Source organism: Cydia strobilella, chromosome 1, assembly GCF_947568885.1.
Source record: "Cydia strobilella chromosome 1, ilCydStro3.1, whole genome shotgun sequence".
Lineage (NCBI taxonomy): Eukaryota > Metazoa > Arthropoda > Insecta > Lepidoptera > Tortricidae > Cydia > Cydia strobilella.
In genome coordinates this window covers 19721538-19743975 of record NC_086041.1, presented here as the reverse complement: position 1 = coordinate 19743975, position 22438 = coordinate 19721538, and the positions used below count along the sequence as shown (strand labels likewise).

The following is a 22438-nucleotide window of genomic DNA, read 5'->3' as shown; positions in this document are numbered from 1 at the left end:
CATAGTTCATTGTGCAGTAATTAAAGCACCCTTTAAAGTGTTAAGGAACTGCCATACTTGATTCTAAGTAGAATTAACTAAAATTCTCGAATCTAGAAAGTTTTTTTGAAAGGTCTAATAATAGTCGGCGCTGATGATGACGTGTTGAGCAATGACGATAGATATTATCAGACGAGATACGAGTATATTAAATGCGAACTGTGCGAAGTTTATAGTTAGTTGAAATAATATGTGAGAACCATGTTGCTTTAAAACTGCCTAGGATATATAAATATTCGATATAAAAATCCTTTGAAATTATTACAAGCGATTGTTACGTTTAGTCTCAGCCCCTCACTTTATTTCAGTTTTTATTAATCGGGTCCAAAAAGCGTCTGCTTTACTTGCATTATCTAACAATATAATAGAGCGTCCTCGTCGTGACCCATACCTAATTCCTAATCCAATGTTTGCTCATGAATCGTCCACGGCAAACACAGGGTGAGTCAGCCTGTCAAATGTACAGTCAGGCGCGTGTTGCGGGGAGATAATAACGTTAACCGTTATCGTGAGGAGCGCAGGGCTCACTAGTCACCACCTACCGGGTTTTAACCCTTTAAATAACCGATAGTTCCAATAAAATATTAATACATAGTTATGTGGGGTGGAAGTTACCCCACTGCCCACATACCTTAAACGTGCAGTACTTATAGCCGACTGGCTACACATAGCTATAAAATTACTCCTTTTATTACTTTTTATACCTTCTAGGGGAGGAGTTTCAAAAACGGTATTTTTATAATATAATGTCGTTTTAATTAATAGCCGCCTATGTCGTTTTAAATAAATAGAGCTGTTCAGATAATTCATATATAGTATTTCATATACTAACAAATACATAATTTTCCCCCCGGAAAGACCCCGAAATCCAAAAATGGCCATGATTACTAAAGTGTTATGGTCTAACAATCAACCGAAAGATAATAGTTTCGAATAAAATGGCTGTGACATACGGACAGACGGATATAGGTAACGGACATGTCGGATGAGGAAACTAATAATAGATCCGTTTAGCATGGTAAAATAATTTAAGATGTGGATTGTATCATTGTCACTGCCACTAGAGGGTCAAGATATGGGACGATATGTGCCATTTTCAAACAAAAGGGTACTTATTGTCGGTTGTCAATAAGGCGTTATTTCCATACAGCTTCAATTTGAAGTCAACCTTATTGACAAGCGACAATGTGGTACCTTTTGGTTGAAAATGACACATATAATAGATGAGGTAGTGCGTGCCGCGTGCAACTTATTCTATGGTAGAATGCGTAAAGTTATAAGTACAGAATAAAGGAGAGCGATTTGAGCTAATGTATTAATTTTGTAAATATAGAGTATGCTTAAAATAAAAACAAGTGTAATATTGAAATTTGAAGTTTTGTTTTAATTTTAGGGCTATTTTAACTAGGACACTTAATCTGCCCAACTCTGTAATAATGTCCTATACCTAATATTTATTTATTATTTAGTACAATACAAATACTCTTTTCAACACACTTGCTCAAAACGACGTTTTTATTCCACCGATTTTTGGCTCATAATCCTAAATATTAAACACGCGTGCTCTTTCAGTGTATTATTCCACTCGTGCTTTTTCATTATATTATCCGACTGAGTTAAGAAGGTAACTGATTGCTAATAATATGCATGGAAAGGGAGCCTTCTTTAATTGGTCAGACTGGCGGGCACCGGCGCGCCCGACCGCCTGCGCGGTGCGCGGCCCGCGGCCGGCCCGCCCGCCGCGCCGCCCGCGGCCGGGGCGAGGGGCGGCCGGCAGTATGACAGATGCAACACACAATACTAATTGTTTTAACTATTAAAATTTGATTAATATGAGTCTTTTTTTTCTCGCAAGTGTGTTGAAAAAGTCGTATGAAACGCGTGTGCAATTGGTCATTACACACATCGGCTTTCTTATTGCGCGCTCGCTTACAGCTCGCGCGCACAATATCGCCTCGTGTGTAATGCCCAAATTAGCACACTTGTATCATAATGTACTATTATTGCACACCTCAATAGAAGAAAACAATACAAAAGAAAACAGCGACACAAGCAGAGGTAAGCAACATGCGGTCTTATCGCAAAAAAGCTATCTCTTCCAGACAGACCTTTAGGTAGCGGAAACTAATAAATTTACATATGTGTTGCAAATGCAATGAAAGAAACCTATCACAAAAACACTGAAAAATACCTATAACTGTAAGCAAAGACCTATGTAACTCCGTATAAGATGAATAAACTCTAAGAAGGAAAAACACGTGCCTCGGAAATCAAGAAAAAAATATTCTCGGACAGATGGCGCCTATACCTTTGGCCTATTCTCGGCTAGATGGCGTTGACGGTTTCGATTTTTATTTAACAATTTTAACACATATATATCAGTGAAAGAACATGGATCGAAATCATATAGAAATAATAAATACAAATAAAAAAATTATAAATTTTATGGTATTTGTAAATTTATATTAATATTTTTTATATGTGAGGCACTAAAGTTGAAATGGATAAATAATGACCCAACACAAAAAACGCTAATAAACAAGATCTAGCGAAGGGCAATCAATAAACAAGATCAGAAAACTGTGCATCAAACCAGGCAGGAGTTCCAGGTGCGCGGAGACGCCGCGCCGCGCGAAACTAGGCCAAGTCTCGCTCGAACAGCTGACGCGAAGTAGGTCGGCACTGCGGAGAGTAGGCAGTAGGCACAGCCGACGCGAGCGCAGTCAGTCCGAAGTATTTATCCTGGAAATGTCGGCCCGAAACGAAATGAGCAATGATGCAAGTATATAAGGTATATAATGGTTTGGACCTTTAAGGAATAAACACTATCATTAATAATGTGAGAAAACAATTATTTACTTGTAACCACTTAATTTTACTAATTTAGTTACTTAAACTAATTGCTTTTATGAAGTAGCTTAGCGAAATAATATTTAAGGAATGCTTTGTATAAAGAAAGCGTGAACAAGGGCGTGTTCGGTGCACAAGCACTTATTATTAAGTATTTTACGTAAACAACAACTTAAGATAAATTATAAATTTAAGCAGTGCAAATTCAAGATGCAATGCAATTAGCACTTTATGACTTATATATTAAGGTTGACTAGCTCTAGCAGGCCAGCGAATAAAATGCTTTTAATTTTAAATGTTTTACTTTTATAGTGATTTTAATGCTGTATTTATTGCTGTATTATGTATAGGCGCGTAGCAACATAGGCGAAGAATGCACTCAAGATAAGATGATTACCGGAATCTTAATTTTATTTAATGTATTTATATATTTTTGGAATATATATATAAATAAATAGTACACTAAGCACAAAAATCAAAACTAGGATAGGTAAAAGGGTAAAGGATAAGAATTGGGCATCCCCTGGAAGTAGTTCGCCGTGGAGACCCGCGTCGCCGGCGTGGCATCCAGTCCAAAGGTCGCGATAAACTTGCAGGCGATTATGGTGCAAGTAAAAGATCTTGATGTATATGAAATAGGGATTTAATATACATCAAGATCTTTTACTTGCACCATAATCGCCTGCAAGTTATTGGCGACCGTGACAGGACCTACATATTGTAAATGTAAGATTGTCAGTGTTTGGTGTCAATTGTACACCTAGAACACTGGACTGTTTACTTAGGTTTAGATAAGATTGTTCTCTTCGCTAGATCTTGTTTATTACCGTTTTTTGTGTTGGGTCATTATTTATCCATTTCAACTTTAGTGCCTCACATATAAAAAATATTAATATAAATTTACATAATGGCAGCACCTCGGTAAGAGTCGCCTAATGACTATTCAGGGGTCTCTTTCAGTGGCATCTGAACTGAGAACCTGCCATCTGGTAAACGGTAAGTATGAGCTTTAAAGTGCTCTTCACAATACTCCTCGTCAGCTGACAAAGGAGCCTTGCCTTCTGGAAGTTCTTCAAGGTTCCAGAACCTGGTTAACTTTTCACTGATTTCTTTTGTAAAAAAACAATGAAGTTTTTGATATTGACATATTGATAGGTCATGTCTACGACAACAAGTTACCGCGCGGGGCGCGGGCGCGCCGTGAACGGACCAGTTACCTCTACAATCTTCGGATATCAACCCTTGTATCAGTTTCTTATGTATGTAAGACGCGTGCGACGCTGTGGCGGCCGCTGGAGCTAATGGCTTGTGGGGGTCCGTAACTTGTTGTCGTAGACAGTATTTTTATACATTTTCATTTTTAGTTGTAATCGTGTGTCGATAGACGGCAGTAAATTTTCTGTGACTACAAAATTTACTATGACAGTAACCTCTATCCTATATTTTCTCTTTGCTGTAAGTAGTGTAAGTAAACAATTTCTAAGTCAAAGCAACCAAATTAGTAATTCAGAAACTGCTATTCGCATTCTTAAAAGTGTTATTCATTGCATACGTACGTAGTTATGCTACAACTTTAGGTACAGCTAAATGTACCTATTATACAATCGCCGCTGTCAATGCTGCATTTCATTGAAAACAAGAACTACGTAGGTACCGTCAACTGCGATGAATACAGGGATAGGAATAGGGATACAGATCATACAGACCAGGAATGATATATATACCTCATAATTTCTTAAAGAAATTACTAAGAATAGTTGTATCATGCAAAATCTATACTATATTTAATATTTATTTATCCTCTTTTAAGTAAATGGAGTATTTTATTTATTGAAAAAATCCTGTTTTCTGTTCATAAGTGCCTCTTTCTTATCTGAAAGTACGAGTGGAAAAATGTTTGTTTATCAGATGTTTTTATGTATGTGTACTTACACAAGCACGTTTAGTTTTTTTTTAGCGAAAACTTTAGCGCACCCCATATCCTTTTTTCCTGTGTCGCCGTCGCTAGCGCTTGTGCGACTAACACCAAAGTTTGTGTGGTGGATTAGTACTTGTTCCGACCCCAAACTAGGATAAAAGCACGTCCTACCTATGTTAGAACTTTCAGAGAGGATATAAAATTCTAACTTACCCTTAATAACAAGCACACACACACACACACACACACACAAGCAGCTGCACTAAGACTATAATTAAATTACTTATGAAAAGCAGACACACGCATGATCACGACTCGCAGATTTTTTTTCATTGATTTTTATTGTACCTACAATACTGAATCATCTTGGTATCCACAGCGAAACACCTTACGAACATTACACAGTATATACAGATGTCAATCACAATGAAGAAACATAGCATTATCAGAAAAAAAGTGTAGGTACTATACTTTTTTTTTGAAAAACCATCAACTTTTGGGTTATTTCTACTTAGAATCACGAGGACTATCGATTTTAAAAAAAGTCCGAAAAAAATATCAGGTTTGTGACTCATTTTTACCTAGATTTTGTATGGACCGTCACGAAACTGACACCCAAAAATTAGATTAAAAAACTGGTTTGATTCAGAGTCGAAATAACCCCAAGAGTTGTTAGGTTTTCCATAAATGTAAGTGGTACACTTTTTTCTAAAAATCCCCATACCGTTGAGTGAGAATACGTTTGAACCATACGCCACTTACATTGGTTTCCAGGAGCGCTCTGCTGAAAGAAGCAAAAAAAAATTTTTGTTTCCCTTAAGTGTCGAAATATACGTTTTTTGCGACATGGACGGCCGTATCATTTTTTTACGTTAACTTAGTTGATTTTTTCATAGCTTCAAGGAGCTGTAAGTAGACCTGAGCTTAATTATGGTTTTTAGGGTTCCGTACCCAAAACGTAAAAACGGGACCCTATTACTAATACTCCACTGTCCGTCTGTCTGTCTGTCTGTCTGTCCGTCTGCCTGTCACTAGGCTGTGTCTCATGAACCGTGATAGCTAGACAGTTGAAATTGTCACCGATAATGTATTTCTATTGCCGCTATAACAACAAATACTAACAACAAAATAAAATAAATATTTAAATGGGGCTCCCATACAACAAACGTGATTTTTTGCCGTTTTTTGCGTAATGGTACGGAACCCTTCGTGCGCGAGTCCGACTCGTACTTGGCCGGTTTTAATTTCAACTCGATACCTCCACGCGTTCCTGAGATAAAGGGTCTCGACAGACGGACGGACGGACGGACAACAAAGTGATCTTAAATGGGTTCCGTTTTTACCTTTTTTTTAGCTACGTAACTCTAAAAACCAGTAGATTTTGATGAATCAGGTATTTTTATAGTTTGGCTTGCTATTTTTATACGACTCCCAAAAAACCAGTAGTTGGATCTATTTTCGTAATTCCTTGTTGTATAAAATGATAAAATGCGGTACAATTATTTTAGTGGCTTGGCGGAACAGGATTTAGGTTACTTTTCGCTCATGTCGTCGCAAACGGACATATTTGGTATCAGTGCATTCAGTGTAATGTCCTGAACACAAATATATGAGATGACAAGCGCGAAAGTGGTGGGGGTAGTTGCTGTGACGTCAAAAAGTCGGCAGTACAAAGTTTTTTGCTTTTTTTTTAATCATACCATGTGAGGTATCAAATGAAAGGGCTTTGTAAGTAGATCACAAATATATAACATACTGTTACATATTCACTACTTCGTCTAACAAATTATTAGAAAACGTTCAAAAATTTCACAATCCACAGTTAACTGAGCTGCTCTGAATTGAAAATGACTAAATGGATCATTCCAAAATATATACAAAGTGACTGTGAATATCCTCTATATAATGTTAAAAAATAATTAACCAGATATAACCAAAAATAAGAAAATTACATCCAGTTGAAAAAAAGTATAATTTTCTGTTACATTAAACTGCAACTATTATTAAAACAAACAAAAAACCAGACTGTCTACATGTATTTTTGAAATGGTCTTTTCACTAGCTTTCATTTGGTACCCATATTGCTATAGTAAGAAAAAAAAACAATCCCCCCCTCCCTGTTTTCATTAGCGGGCGCCATTTTCAAAATTTATATAGCCCATATGAGATGTGGTTGAATTGGTCAGAATTGTGTTAGTGACATAGGCTATATAAAGTTTAAAAATGGCGCCCGCTAATAAAAAAAGGGAGGGGGGGGGTTGTTTTTTTTTCCTACTATAGCAATATGGGTACCAAATGAAAGCTAGTGAAAAGGCCATTTCAAAAATATATGTAAATAGTCTGGTTTTTTTATTGTTTTAATAATAGTTGCAGTATAATTAATGCAATATGGGTACCAAATGAAAGCTAGTGAAAAGGCCATTTCAAAAATATATGTAAATAGTCTGGTTTTTTTATTGTTTTAATAATAGTTGCAGTATAATTAATGTATTTTGGAATGATCCATTCAGTCATTTTCAATTTAAAGCAGTTCAAAGTCCTGTGGATTGTGAAATTTTTGAACGTTTTTTAATAATTTGTTAGACGAAGTAGTGAAAATGTTACAGTATATTATATATTTGTGATCTACTCACAAAGGCCTTTCATTTGATACCCCACATGGTATGATTAAAAAAACCGGCCAAGTGCGAGTCGGACTCGCGTTCCAAGGGTTCCGTACATTACACAATTTGAACAATATATTTTTAATGTGAAACGTGCGTGAAATGTCTTAAATAAACCCGACGGGTTGGATCAAAAACTAAATAATAAAGTCCGACTTACGCTTGACTGCACATTTCTAATAGGTTTTCCTGTGATCTATAGGTAAAGATCTATTTTGCGTATTTTTTTCAAAATTTTAGACCCAGAAGTTTTGGAGATTTAAAGGGGGGGAATGCTCATTTTTTGCCTATTTTCTTTAATAAATTATAAAAAAATATATAATTTCAACTTAATTGGTCCAGTAGTTTCGGAGAAAATAGGCTGTGACAGACGGACAGACAGACAGACAGACAGACGCACGAGTGATCCTATAAGGGTTCCGTTTTTTCCTTTTGAGGTACGGAACCCTAAAAAAGTAAAAAACTTTGTACTGCCGACTTTTTGACGTCACAGCAACTACCCCCACCACTTTCGCGCTTGTCATCTCATATATATGTATTCAGGACATCACACTGAATGCACTGATACCAAATATGTCCATGTTCGCCACATGAGCGAAAATTGATTTCCAGAAAACTTCTAGACCAAAAACTGCCGTACTATTTTTTTCGTGGTATTAGAAATCAAACAAAATTAATCAAGTGGAGTTTTTTGGCTTTAATGCGACTTCTATTTTTTTCAACGTAATAACTATTTAGGTACCTGGTGGTTTTTTCGTTATTACAGCAATCAAACCACTATTGATTTGTTGGAGACTTGACACTTCTGTGCTCAGAAGGGGAAACTACCCACAATTCGTAAAATAAATCTACATTAATTCTTATATCAGAGTATATAAAGTTCACTTTAAATTGTAAGGACATGGCGATGCCGGTATAAATGTACCCTACGCCAGTATCCACTTGTAGTTCTCCGCGGTTGTTGATCGAGTCTGATAGTGCTCTTGATAAGAGCTGTTATCAAGCGATATGTATGCGTTTATCAGTGATAGTGTGATGGCAAACAAGTGCGAGCATGGCGTGTGGCACCGTAGTTTTTCTAGAACAATGAGGTACCAGTTAGATGCTATTTTATTTGTACATTTTGAGGTTAGAATTTGCTTTTCATTGCCTTGTTTATGTTGAACAATCTGTGTATATCTTCAATAATATTGGACAAATTTTTTTGTAGTAAATTATTGGTTGGTTACATACTCATTTCGAATCAAAGATTTATGTTTATGAGAATAACATGTGCAATTGTGCACCAAATACCACTATTATGTAACGCGATAGGGATTTCATATTAAGTATTGTCAATGTGACAAGGTACCTACGAAGTGGCATAGAAATCAAATTCCTTGTCTGCACCAAATTACAGAATTCAAGATCGAAACAAAAGACGATTCCTAAATATAAAATTGATACCTGTTTTTATGTTTTAGTAAATAATTTGTATCTTTTGTTATAATGATACAGTTTGCAGTAATAAAAATGTTATGTAATATAATATATAACGTTCCTTAAACGTAGCTGGTTTACATTTACAGATATGTATATCTGTTTCACATCAGATACAAGCACCATCATTAAGTACGGTTTTGTTTACATAGATTCTTTATCATGGATGAATCTAGGTTATCTTGTTCAGAAATGCGTCTCTATTATACATTTATGTGTTTCACGTAACATGAACTGAAACATAATTCTTATTTTTCTATATTAATATTCAGACAAAATTATCTTAACCGTGGTTTTATTAGGCATAGCAATTAATGTGCTTTAAGTAATGATACGTAAAATAATCATCATAACTACCTATATATTATTTCTTACTGCCCAACTCGGACAATGCTTCTAAGAGATTACTGCGGTACGATAACGATCTGTCAGTGTCAAAAGTGACTTTTTTTGGTTGAACAAGTGTCACTTTTGACACTGACAGATCGTTATCGTGCACCGCAGTGATCTCTTAGAAGCCTTAAAGCTTCAAATACGGACCTTAAGCATTGAGTTTTCAGGTACGAAATGCAACTTACAAACCGGAGGTCCGGTCGTGGGTTCGAACCCCAGCTTACACCAATGAGTTTTATGAAACTTATATAATATCATTAGACATTAATCAGTCGCATTTCGATATACACCACGATTTTATAAAAACGAATGCCTGTTATATTATTTATTCTTAGAATTAAACTTTCTTTATTTACCTAATCACGATTAAATGTATACATCTATAACCACGAGTTCACTTAAAAATATCAATGACGTGAGTGAATAAACGTGTGTTCGATTTCGCTGAAAGCAATGATTTTCAGAATATCGTGTAGCATACTAGGTCACCATGACAAAAAATTATATTTTACTTTAATTGTTTAAGTTGATCCACGTTTAATACAGCAACAAAAAGGGCCCTCTTGTAACGAAATTTATATTTATGAGACCAGTGTAATTGTCTAAAGAAAGTTTCATATAAGTAGGTAATATAACTCGTATTTACACTTTGAAGATATTTACACGCGTTGCGAATATTCTTTTACATTTCTCAGAAAGTATAACATGCGGTCATCTACTTAGGATTTTCCCGAACTTATTAACTACAATATCTGCCACAAATAAAACCCGATATGCCGCCTTGGGAAAACGAAACTATTTCTTCTATTACAGAAATCTGTGGGGAAATTCGGAAATGTCAACAGACTGATATTAAATTTATACTTATGATTTATTACTTGTCTAATATTAAGCGTAAATGTAATATTTGTTAGTAAATATTGGATCTGCGGATGAGCGTTTCAACAAGTACCTGCTGCCATTGGTAACCGTATAATTGTATATTTAACTCACTAGAATGACAGTTGATGTGATCTGCCTTCCATCTAGCCGACTCACGACCTGCCCTAACCTGACGTCTCTAATAGGTCACCGAGAGTAAAATTTTAGCGAAAAATCTTTTGTAGGTGTGTTGTTAAAAAAAACATGTTTGTGTCTAAACAATATATACATTGGCAGCTTTATAATTTGAATAAGAAGCGAAGAATAGTATTACGAATTTGTTACGGAATTAGCTGGAAACTATACAACGTGCCCATGGGAACCCGAGAGGTTTTTACAGTACTTATATTCCTGATGGGCACAAAAAGCGCATTACTGATGATGGAGCTAAGACCGCCAAGCTGAAATGGGATTGGGCCGGCCATGTCTGCCGCATGCATCCACTGAGGTGGGCCAAAATAACCATGGTATGGGTGCCGCATAATGTGCGAGGATCTGGTAGGCCCAGACGGAGATGGCGGGACGACCTGGACGCATATCGCAACGACTGGCCGGAGATTGCTCAAAACCGAGACGAATAGAAATCGAGTGAGGAAGCCTTTGCCTAGCAGTGGGACACCGCCGGTTATAATAATAATATTGTTGCTCATATTTAAAGACAAATATATGCTATAAACTTTTTTGGAATTCGCCTAGTTTCAGTTAAAACCAGTTAAAGAAAAAACATACCTGGTCATCATCATCATACTTACATGAATTACCTAAAGCGATATATTTCATTATGTCATCATTACATACATGAATTACATTAAAGCTATTATACCTAACGAACCAAACACCTAAAGTCGATATACCTAATCCACGCAATACCGAAAGTCGATATACCTAATAGTCGATACCCCTAAACTTGATTTACCTATTGAACGAAATACCTTCCTCTTGGGCATCTTCTATGTGCACACGGCGGACACGCCATATTAGACATTCTACTGTCGCGGGATGAGGTAATTTCATTCGGGGCGGGGTGGAGCGTGTCCCTTCTATATGAAATACTATACTTATTCTGTGTGCTTGGAACATTACTCTGCTTATGCCCACCGTTTTTTAATTGTTCCCATTCATCTCGTATTCACAAGAATTTGTCATTTGTTTCAGTGGGATAAGTATGATCAACAACAACAACAGCACAAGCATCAACAATAACAACAATGAGGACGAGAAGGCGGATATGCCCGACCCCGACTACATTAAGGTACGAGGCCCTTTTTAGTAGGAGGAAGCCCAATCGGGGTGATTGGACGGTTTACATAGTAGATAAGTTGATTATTATGGCTAACCTTAAGTTCAAGGGTAGTAGGGTGGAAAGGGGGGTGAACCCAGATAGCGGGTAAAACCAGATACTCTAAGAACAAACTAAATTACTTTCTATGAAAATATTTTAATTTGTATTTTTCAAGTAGACACACTATTATTCGGTTTAAAACCAGATAGTTCTCTATATTTAACATTCTATCACTGACTTGCACTGGCAAGTTAGATAGCCCAGACGAAGGACGCTCAGTAAGCGATATAAGGATATAAAGTGTTGTCCTTCATTTTACGGATTTCACAAAAATAGAAAAATAAAATAAAGGTGTTTGATCTAATTCTAATGTTCCTCAAGTGTTCCCCCATTTACAACAAGTGCAAAAACAATAAGGTCGATATGGGTAAGTGTGACATACTTTTGTAAAAGTTTACTTTGAACCCATAAATCAATATCATAAAGTTGGATTTCGAACTGTGCCCTAAGGTACAATATGGTATGGTTCAACTTTAGCTGAAATCAATGTGTTTTATGTTCGTTTGATGATTTAAAGATGGTATTATTTAAGGTATTTAATGAAAGTAGTCAGGGTCACACTTCTCCAACAAAATGAGGTAATTGTGACTACTTTGTTAGTGCACGCTAGACAAAAAAATTTAATATTAAAAAACGCAATAGCCATGATACTAAACGATGATAATTTATAAATTTTTATCTATACTATATACTTAGTTAGTTATCATCATTTATGATAAAATATAATCCGGGGTAACTGTGTCGTATGTTCCAACCTGGGGTGGAAAAACTTTTTTAATGAAAAATGCACTTTTAAGAAAAAAATATTTACGACTGAAAAAAAATATGTGAACAAAACAAAAATGACCTTCTATTTATAGGAATAAACACACTTCCTAACGCTGTGGCGCTTGTTGTTCCAGCCGGCTATTGTCTAATAACCGTAACTCGACTCGAACTCGAATAAGTCTTTATTAGATGAAGATGAAATATAAGGAAGGTACCTTAATTAATAATTCCACGCAGACGAAGTCGCGGGCAAAAGCTACTAGTCATTGATGATACAAGAAATGATTGTTTACGATCTCTGATACGGGGCAAGTGTAACATACAGTACTTGCATCAAGTGAGATAGACACACTTTCCCAGTCACTCATTGTATGCCACGTGTAGGCTGCAACTCGTATTAAAAAAATTGTGAGATTTCAAATTGACGACAATCTTAAAATTGCTTGACAACGTCACCTTTAGTAATAAATTACAATTGATAGTTTATTTACTCATGACCAGGCATCGTAAACTGCGAGCGAAATCCATTGAAATGACGTACTTTGACTTGACTTGACTAAGTAACAACCCTAGTACTTCAATGGATTTCGCTCGCAGTTTACGATGCCTGCTCATGACAACAGAATCAAAATCTCAATTATTTTAAGTAAGATGAAGATTATGAAAGTCAGTTACACTTGCCTCCTAGCTGCACTTACCCGTACTGACCTTACTTGTTTGAGGATGTGCATGCTAATGATTTACGTCAAATCAAAGCCTGTTTAAGTAATTATTTCCATTTTGTTCCTTAATTTAACCGTTATATTGCGTAAAGTTTTTGATTTTTATAACCATGGCCGTGTGGTATAAGCAGAAAGGATGACATTTAATTCACGTTTCGGTATATTTTTCTAATTTTAGTAATGAAAATTCGTGAAACTTACCTCAAGAAATACTACAACCTAATACTTATTCGTATTCATGGTTTATACAATACAAAAAAATAAATTATAAAATTATATTTTTAGGGTTCCGTACCCAAAGGGTAAAAACGAGACCCTATTGCTAAGACTCCGCTGTCCGTCTGTCCATCTGTCTGTTACCAGGCTGTATCTCGCGAACCGTGATAGCTACACAGTTTAAATTTTTACAGATGATGTATTTCTGTTGCCGCTATAACAGTTTTTTTATTCATCAAATAGTCAAAATAAAGGGGTGTCACAACCTACCTCGGAAGCTGTCACAACTTACCTCGGTGTTAGGAGAGTTGTGACACGGGGAGTTGTTCTGGTTTTCGTAGATTTTCTCAAAAACTAATACTTTTATTTATGTTGATTACAGGTTTTGGAAAAATATGAATTAAGCTACACATTATTATAAACATCATAGCGATAGTATGCTTTGTTGCTGAGATAATTATGTCGGTTAAGGTAAAAATTGTCACAAATCTCCTTGGTCTCCCCTACCAATATTTTATATAATAATATACTTGTTCAACATGGCGGCAACCAGTGACAAGTAAGGGTCAATTGCTATTATTCTATAAGCTAATCAGGTAATCATAAATAAAAGTAAGAGTAATCAAAATATAAGATATAATATAATAATCTTAACTTTAATATAATAATTATATGTAATGTGATCCTAAAGTTGATTGAAATAAATGAATTTATTGTTATTTGTATCTCATATAAACTCACGGGTATATACATCCCGGTCATTTGATAGGCGTGCGTGGGGATACAGATCCAAAACGTAGAGGCCCTTTGGAGAAGTTTACTGTTATGTAATGCACCTGCTAGAACCCATTCACGGGTACAAATAGATACCCGTAAATCGGTCCCAACAGGCGTAGGGGCTATTATAAACACAGTGGAAAAGAGTGCCGGTTATGGTGTTGAAGTCTGGCTGGTTATGGCTATTGAATTAAATTAAAATGGAGGCAGTCGAGGCAGGCGGTGACTCGCCGCTGACTAGATGGGCCCCTGAAACTGCCGTCGTGAAGACGACCAGCAGCAATTATTATTATTAATAATGATCCTTACACTATCAATATAAAGTAACGGGTCTTATATGTAATTTATATCATAGTTCATATTTCTGACGTTTTAACATATCTAATTTTAAAGTAGAAATGTTTACGATTAGAAAAAAAAATATACTTTAAAATTATTATTGTTCCTTGACTAGAAATAAACTTCTTTTTTAAATTTTTTAAAGGTACAAATATAGCTAACGCGTCGTTCCTTAAGGCAATAGGCTTTCATCTCGCATTTCAACTTACCAACAACAAAGTTTAGTTAGGGAGGTGATCCGAATAGCGCCGACGATTAAATGAGTTGCGTGGCTTTATTAAATTGAACGCGACTGACGTGTAAATGGGATACTGTGTGTGAATTGACTGAATGCATGATGAAGTTGGCCTGCACAGTTTTTAGCGCGTCCCCCGACCCAATATTCATAGCATATTTTATCAGCCAGGTTTATAACGGGCCAGGTGAAACTGCTACAATAATACCTTTATTAACAGAAACGTTCATACAATCGTCTAATATGAATTTTAAATACGCTTCTGATGTATGAACTGGGTAAAAACGTATCGCTCGTTTACCGCTAGCCTCTATAAATCTAGCCAAGCACGTCAAAGCGCGACCCCGGAAAATCATTTTAAAATTAAACTAAAATGAGATGTTGTCATTTTTAAGTAAGTTTTGGCTATGTTTAGGTACTCCGCCTCCGTTTCAGTCATAATATCCATACACCTGAACAGCCAACATCGAATGTTCCAGATGTTCGTGGGGCAGGTGCCGCGCAGCATGGACGAGAACGACCTGCGCATGATGTTTGAGGAGTTCGGGCGCGTGCACCAGATCAACGTGCTGCGCGACAAGATCACCGGTGCGAGCAAAGGTAAACCTATCACAATAACACCATACATTTCTAAATGGGTATGCCTTAAACTCCAAATTGCCAAGATGCCTCCAAAATGCCTCGAAATTTCCAATTATATGACTGGCCGAGCGGTTCAGGCGGTTCGCGTAAATGGAGGACGCTGGTTCGATTCCAGCCCTGGGCACTGGAGGCCTTGGTAATTTTTTCCTTTGTACATCATATATGACAATTTATTTAGTTTATAGACTAAATTTACATCAAAATGAGGCCAATTTGGTCCTACATAGACCTTACTGGTCTTGAGGAACATCTACCCAAAGGTGCTTGATTTTTTTAAATGCCAGCACCAGATTATTACCGCCTTATAATAATAAATTCATTTATTTCGACCAACAGGATTATATTAGTATATTACGTTAAATTCAATTCAATTTAATGTCGGAGTAGAAAAATATTCACGTTGTCTTTTGTTTCCGTTCACAAAGGTCCGTACGTTTCGTGTTGACATTTTTGTTTTGCTCCGTTGAATGTCTTCGGTTAGAGAGTTCCTTTTGTTAGTTCTCATGCAAATATGGACCCTTTTGTCAGGAGAAAAGCTGTTGGGATCCGTTTAGATGTTTATTTTAATATTGTTAGTCGTTTTGTGTTGCTTGCGCTATTAATGTTGTTTGCAAAGCTGTGAATACCAAACTACGTAACGATGTGATACTACGTTGCGATGCACACGAGCTTGCTTTGCTTAGCTATTAAACTATAAATATGCTCCAAATGTAGACATTGAGCTACATAGTAAAGTTCACGTCCTAAAACTACTCTTACTAGGTATACTTATTGTACAGAATTAAATAGTACTACAACCTTTTTTAAAGGTGTTTTTACACACAACATTTGTTAATATTTGTAGGTTTATTTCTTTTTTTTTAATAATAGTTCATAATATTGTCAAAATAAAATTCTTTGTTCAGGCAATAATGGCTGTGCAAGTTTGACATCAATTACATTAGAAAGGCGTGTATCGGCCGGAATTGAGTATAAATCCCCATTACCCGAGCACGCCATGCCGTGAGCTACCAGCGTCGGCGTAACCATTTCGGAAATTAACCGCCTTGTATGTAGTTTAACGGGATATTACTTAATTTTTAGTGTTTTTTATGTAGAAAACAGAAATAGTTATTTCAGTCACAGATATGTTTCGGTTCACGGCTAGTGTTGATTGGGACTCGAGTCCTTTGAGTCCTCTGCTTCAAGATTCGACTCAGTTTTTCAGACTCTTATAATTAAATCTATACTCGAGTTCTTTTCAACTTGTGAGTGTCCCGAGTCTTTTGTAGAGACTTGAGTCCTTTTCAGAGAGCTCTTGATTTTTTTTACAAACAATTTCGAAATGCATTGTCTTTATGTACAATTTGTAGATTATGTACACAAATCATACAACAACGCCTAATTTCTTTACAGTTATTTAGGATAAACCTATAAAAATGTTGACGGAGTCTTTATTCGGAGGCTCGAGTCCTTTTCAGTTGCTCGTTGAGAAAAGACTCGACTCGGGACTTAAAAGACTCAAAGTGTTTTAAGCGCCGAGTCTCGTAAAGACGAGCTGAGTTCTTCAAATTCAGACTCGAAAGACTTGAGTTCCTACCAACACTATTCACGGCACGGGTTCTTCTGCAATATTTCTACTTAAAACTATTTTAATGAGTACACGTAGATATTTAACATTGCACAAACAGTTATCTGTGACTTCAATTACAATATGGGTAAATTGATAAATTCCATGTTATCAACGTAGTAGCAGCAGTCAATAAGAAAATGAAAATTAGGGGAAATCTATAAATTTTGATCAATTATATTGGATCTTTTTTTCTTATTCTTCTACATTAGTTGACATTCTTTCAAAATTAACTGTAACCTTTACTTAAATTATATTGGAAGTAAAAAAAAAACATAAAAACCGGCTTTTATACCGAGTCGCGAAAATTCTTATAAAAATGTGGAACCCTATGAAAGAAATACAATTGTGTACTATAATTGTGATTTAGTATCTTCCTAAAGTGCGGCTGCAGATTGCAGCCCAGCTCAGCTATTTATGCCTTTAGGAAATATAACTAAAGCTATATCCACTATGGCATTACATGTAAAATATGTTTTTTATATAATATACCTATAGTAATTGTTATTGAAGACTACATTACACTTCTCAAGAGAAAACTTGTCTTCTATGAGGACTGATTTTCAAAATGCTAATTTGTACAAGTACAAAAGGGTATAAATAATAAACACTAAACGTATTTAAGTATTATCATATTATCAACTAACGCAATCTGACCCATATTATTTCCATCGTGTCGTTTGGACCCACTGAAAAAACTCACTACTTAAAATGCGAGAGAGCCTCAAGACCAAAAACTAATTCCAGAGTTTATTATTCAATAGTGGTTTAACATATGCTGCTAAATATTGGGATTAGGGTTCAAGTTTATGTATGTGTAAAAGCAAATAAACGAGTACCTCCATCGTGCACAACAAAAGCCTTTTTTGGGCGCTTACTTTTATGGTACATATTTTAACGAGTAACCAAAGAAGAGACAGCCATTTTGAAATGGGTTATACATAGATATATAATACTTACATACGCGTCACATATTTTTGCGGTCTTCAAAAAGTAGCATATTATTGCAGGTGACTGTACCATTTGGTGAACTGCTGATGAGAACCATAAAATGATGGCGTTGTAAACTGTTTTATGAAGTCGGTTCCTTTTAGTTAAATAGGGATGATGACATATGTTGAATTTTATAACAAAATTTAGCAACATAGATAGCAAATGAGCAATTTATCACAATAATGTAGATATTATAAAAACTCGCACTTAAACTATCGTGAGACATATTTCAAAATATTTAAAAGCGACTAAAAATAATAGTGAGTAAAAACCGTGAAAAAAAGTCGGTGCCAAGCCAAATTTTAAAAGTATCATCACCGTCAAATCGAATGCCAACCCTGGTGTAGTTTGATAAGAAAGAAAGAACCAGTATATATATCATCACACTAAACCTTGATAAAAATGATCTTTATAAATCTTACTGGCTTAGTGAACGAAGAGGGCAAATCGTCAAAGTGAACTATGCATCGTTAAAGAGTTTCGTTTTGATCATCATCAGCAGTTCCACTTCATTAAATGTCACTTTTTCTGAACGTAAATACTTGATTTATTAATGAAAATACAAAAATCACTATAATATATGTATGCCTATAAGATTCGAGGAGTTCCCTGAATTCCTCATGGATCCCATCATCAGAACTGGGTTTTTACAAAAACGGGACCAACTTGGGACTATACACATTGAAACAAAAAAAAAAAAAATTCCAAATCGGTTCACCAATGACGGAGTTTTGAGGTAACATACATACAAAAAAATACGGTCGAATTGATAACCTTCTCCTTTTTGGAAGTCGGTTAAAAATAATATATGGAAGTAATACAAAAATACAGGGCTTGAAAGTTTCAAAATTTAAGTAATTTCTTCTTCTTCTTCCTTGCCACTTCCCATGATTTGGGGTCGGCTCTCCTCGTTCTAAGGCGCCAAAATTTAAAAATTTAACTAATTTATTAACTTCCAAAAAGGAAAAAAGTAAGGGTACCATTCGATTTCTTACATTTTATCCAAAAAAATATTGTATATCAACTATATACATAAACGCAACATTTCACCGACAAAAACGCAATTTTATTGTTCTGTCCATACATTCAAAATGGGCTCTCAGTGACCTTTACGTCACGTTCACTTATCGTTTCGTTGGGAGCGTTTCGCGAGTGAAGTAAGACTGTCGGACTTTGACAATCATTTCTGACTTTTGTATTGCTTTAATGCAATGGGTCCCAAATAGACATTTGATCCTAAAAATAAACCTGATCGCTTGATACCATTAATGAAAATTTGTCATCGAGCCTATTGTATTTATAGGTACAGTCGCCATCAGATATATCGGAGCGGCCAAGGTGGTCACAATATCTGAACACGCACTCTAACGCCTTGACAATAGAGGCTCGTTCAGATATTTGTGAGAGCCTCGGCCGCTCCGATATATCTGATGGCGACTGTACAAAATTTTTAGCTACAGAATTCTTGTCCCGTATAAAAATCAAGGTAAAATGTGTATGTGTAAACTTGTAAAATTGTTAACCTTCTCTTGACCGCAGCGATTTACCTGCCCCAGGCACAAAAGGCGTCCTAGGTTGTTCAGGCGACTAATCCTACTGATACTCGAAAATTTTATAATGCATTGTCGGTATCTTTGGGATTGGGGCAACAAAATGAAATTTATTTTGGGCCTATACATTCGACTAAACCAAAGATAGATATAACTCCGTAATAGATGGATACAGTCTAAGGAAAAAACGTGCCTCGAAAATCACGAAAATTTGATTCTCGATCAGAGGGCGCCACTAGTTTTGGCTTACTCTCGTATAGAGGGCGTTGACGGTTTCGTTTGTTATTAATAATTTTAACCCATATCCGTTAAAGAACATGGGTCAAAATCATATAAAAATAATTAATGCAAATAAAAAAATCATTTATCCATATTTAAATACAAGTTAACGTATTTTTATAAATCTTCATTTTTAGTTTCAAGGTATGTCGATAGATGGCAGTGAATTTACAGTGGTTACAAAATTTAATATGACTGTACCGCTCTATCTTATTATATTCTCTTTGAACTAAACTAATTAGTTCTGTTCTTTCTAATTAGACCTTATGACCAAGAAACTAAAGTTTTGATTCCGATTTGAAATCCGCATCATCATAATGTAATACTTGAAAAAAGAGCCATTAAGAATTTTGATCATTCCTGTTAAACTAATTTAATGTTCAAAATATTTATCAGTACGGTTTTTACTCACTATTATTTTTAGTCGCTTTTGGCGACATGTTTCGGATTCTTTGGGAATCCATCCTCAGGCACGAGTGTCCGCGGCGGTTGTAGGTCGTGCACTGCCCGCGCCGCCCGCCTCGTCGCTCGTTGCGCACGCGCTGATGGGGCGGGGGGGCGGGGGGCGCGGGGCAGTCCGCAGATGGAGTCGTCAAGTGAAGGTCTGGTAGGGCGGCTGTATCGAACGAAGTCAAGCACACTGCACTCACTATGTCCCCGCGATCGTCACAACACACTTGCCGCTTGACCCTAGGTATTATAGGCTTCCATGCAGGTGGCAACATCCAGCATCCGTCCCGATTGAAATTACCGCCGCGGACACTCGTGCCTGAGGATGGATTCCCAAAGAATCCGAAACATGTCGCCAAAAGCGACTAAAAATAATAGTGAGTAAAAACCGTACTGATAAATATTTTGAAATATGTCTCACGATAGTTTAAGTGCGATTAATTTAATGTTTTTAGTAATATGCTTAGTCTTCCATAGTAATTTTCAGTATTTCTTTGAAGTATTCATCTTATAAAATGACTAGTAAAATACGCAATCTACAAACTAACCTATATTGTTTACTCTTAACATGCTCATACAAAAAATCACAAAGGTGATTATATTATTGGCCGGTACTGTATTCATTCATTTTGTTACTTAATAAGTACTACCTATAACATATTGTATTAACTACATAAGCAAACTAATAAAGAAAACTTTAATATATTTTGAATTTAGCAGCTCGACCAAGGATACTTTATTGCTTAAATAAGATGAGCAAAATTCGATTTTGTTGCGAGCGTTAGATAAATCTTAACATTTAAAGGTAATTTCAACGTGGGATGTCCCACGGGACTCGGGGCACTGGGAATTACGTGGCACAGAGATTGCGAGATTCCTAGGTTTTAGGACCCTGAGACAGTAAAGTAGATCCCTCGAGATTATAGAATATTTCGCTTACTCAGTACTCATAATAAGGACAATAATTAAAATAATGTTAAAGGTCGCACACTTACGGTCAAAACGACAAATTCCTTTTTGTGTTCGAAAGTTTTAGCTCTCAACAGTATACACCTAAGTGTTTAAAAATTCATTTCCTTCATTTTCTAGAATAATAGCGACACATTTTAATCTAAATAAGTGTCAAACCCTTATACGTGTATTTGTTTACTTTAAAAAACGCTGTTGTAATGTAGTCGATGTGTGTGTTTGGTGTGTGTCATGTTATGTACGTGTGCGCTTCTGTTGCAGGGTGCTGTTTTGTGACGTTTTTCACCCGCAAAGCGGCGCTGAAAGCGCAAGACGCTTTGCACAATATCAAAACGCTGAGCGGGGTAAGTGCGTTTTATGTTGTTTTCTACCAACTGTGTGTGGAACTGGTATAAATAATAATATACTTAAGTGTCAGCCAGTTAGTGTCAGTGTTATAAAATTTTGCACAATCGCACATGTATACTTTAAAATAATGGCCTATATTTTTTCTGCTATGTTCCACAGGTAAAGATTGTTTTCGAAGGTCTTGCCATTTTACACAAGACAAATAATATGTAGGTAGATTTCCATACTAAAAATGTATTAGTGGAAATAGCTGTTCCACACCAAAAAAAACCTGTAATCAGCCGATGCCGATGTGTATGACACAGCTTTTTTTGTGCTAACGTGGTTAATTTCAGTAAAACTACGTTATTTGACTATGACCTACATAAATATTTAGCTTGAAAACCCCTTTATACTACCACTATATAATTTGTCTAAGTCATAGTGGCCCTTAGTAATAATTAACAATTAACTATAAATTCACAATGGCCGCCATAAAATTAAATATGGCCGACGGAGGAGTTGGTTCCTATCAAAAACTTAAAGCTATGGACCTAACAAGTGTCTGAAACAAAAAATGGTGCTTCTGTCCAGCGTGTCCACATTTATGGTAATTTGTTCGAACACTGCCCCACTAGTAGTGAATTTAAGGGAAGTAAGTGAAACGATAAGTGAAACGAAATGAAACATTGAAGTGTGTTTTTTTTTTTAAACGAGTGTGCCAAAATAACAAAATACATGTCCATTATTTTTTCATGTTTTCCAACATATAATCAAACCAGAATTAACGAGCAATTTGCTTGAAAAAAACTACAAAAGATAGAGGGTTTTGTCACTTTTCAGTACTTTGGAGGCCAATTTCTCCCAGTATGCTGTGTTTGGGCAGCTAAAAAAAATACGTGTCTATTATTTTAGACTACTCTATTACATATACAACGTGTTACACAACCCACTGAA

The 22438-nt window shown here is 35.9% G+C and overlaps 1 protein-coding gene across 8 annotated transcripts in view; it reads left to right on the top strand.

Moving 5' to 3' along the window:
• The window catches only part of LOC134746100 (CUGBP Elav-like family member 1), a 514830-nt gene that overhangs the window by 330724 nt on the left and 161668 nt on the right, over positions 1-22438 (top strand). For 6 of the 8 annotated variants that reach the window (XM_063680407.1, XM_063680363.1, XM_063680416.1 and 3 more), the window contains 3 exons: positions 11419-11515; positions 15142-15262; positions 21416-21498. In XM_063680407.1, the coding sequence (XP_063536477.1) occupies positions 11419-11515; positions 15142-15262; positions 21416-21498 (301 nt within the window). Of the gene's footprint in view, positions 1-8391; positions 8562-11418; positions 11516-15141; positions 15263-21415; positions 21499-22438 lie in introns of those variants that run through there. The other 2 variants (XM_063680399.1, XM_063680389.1) reach the window with 1 other exon arrangement.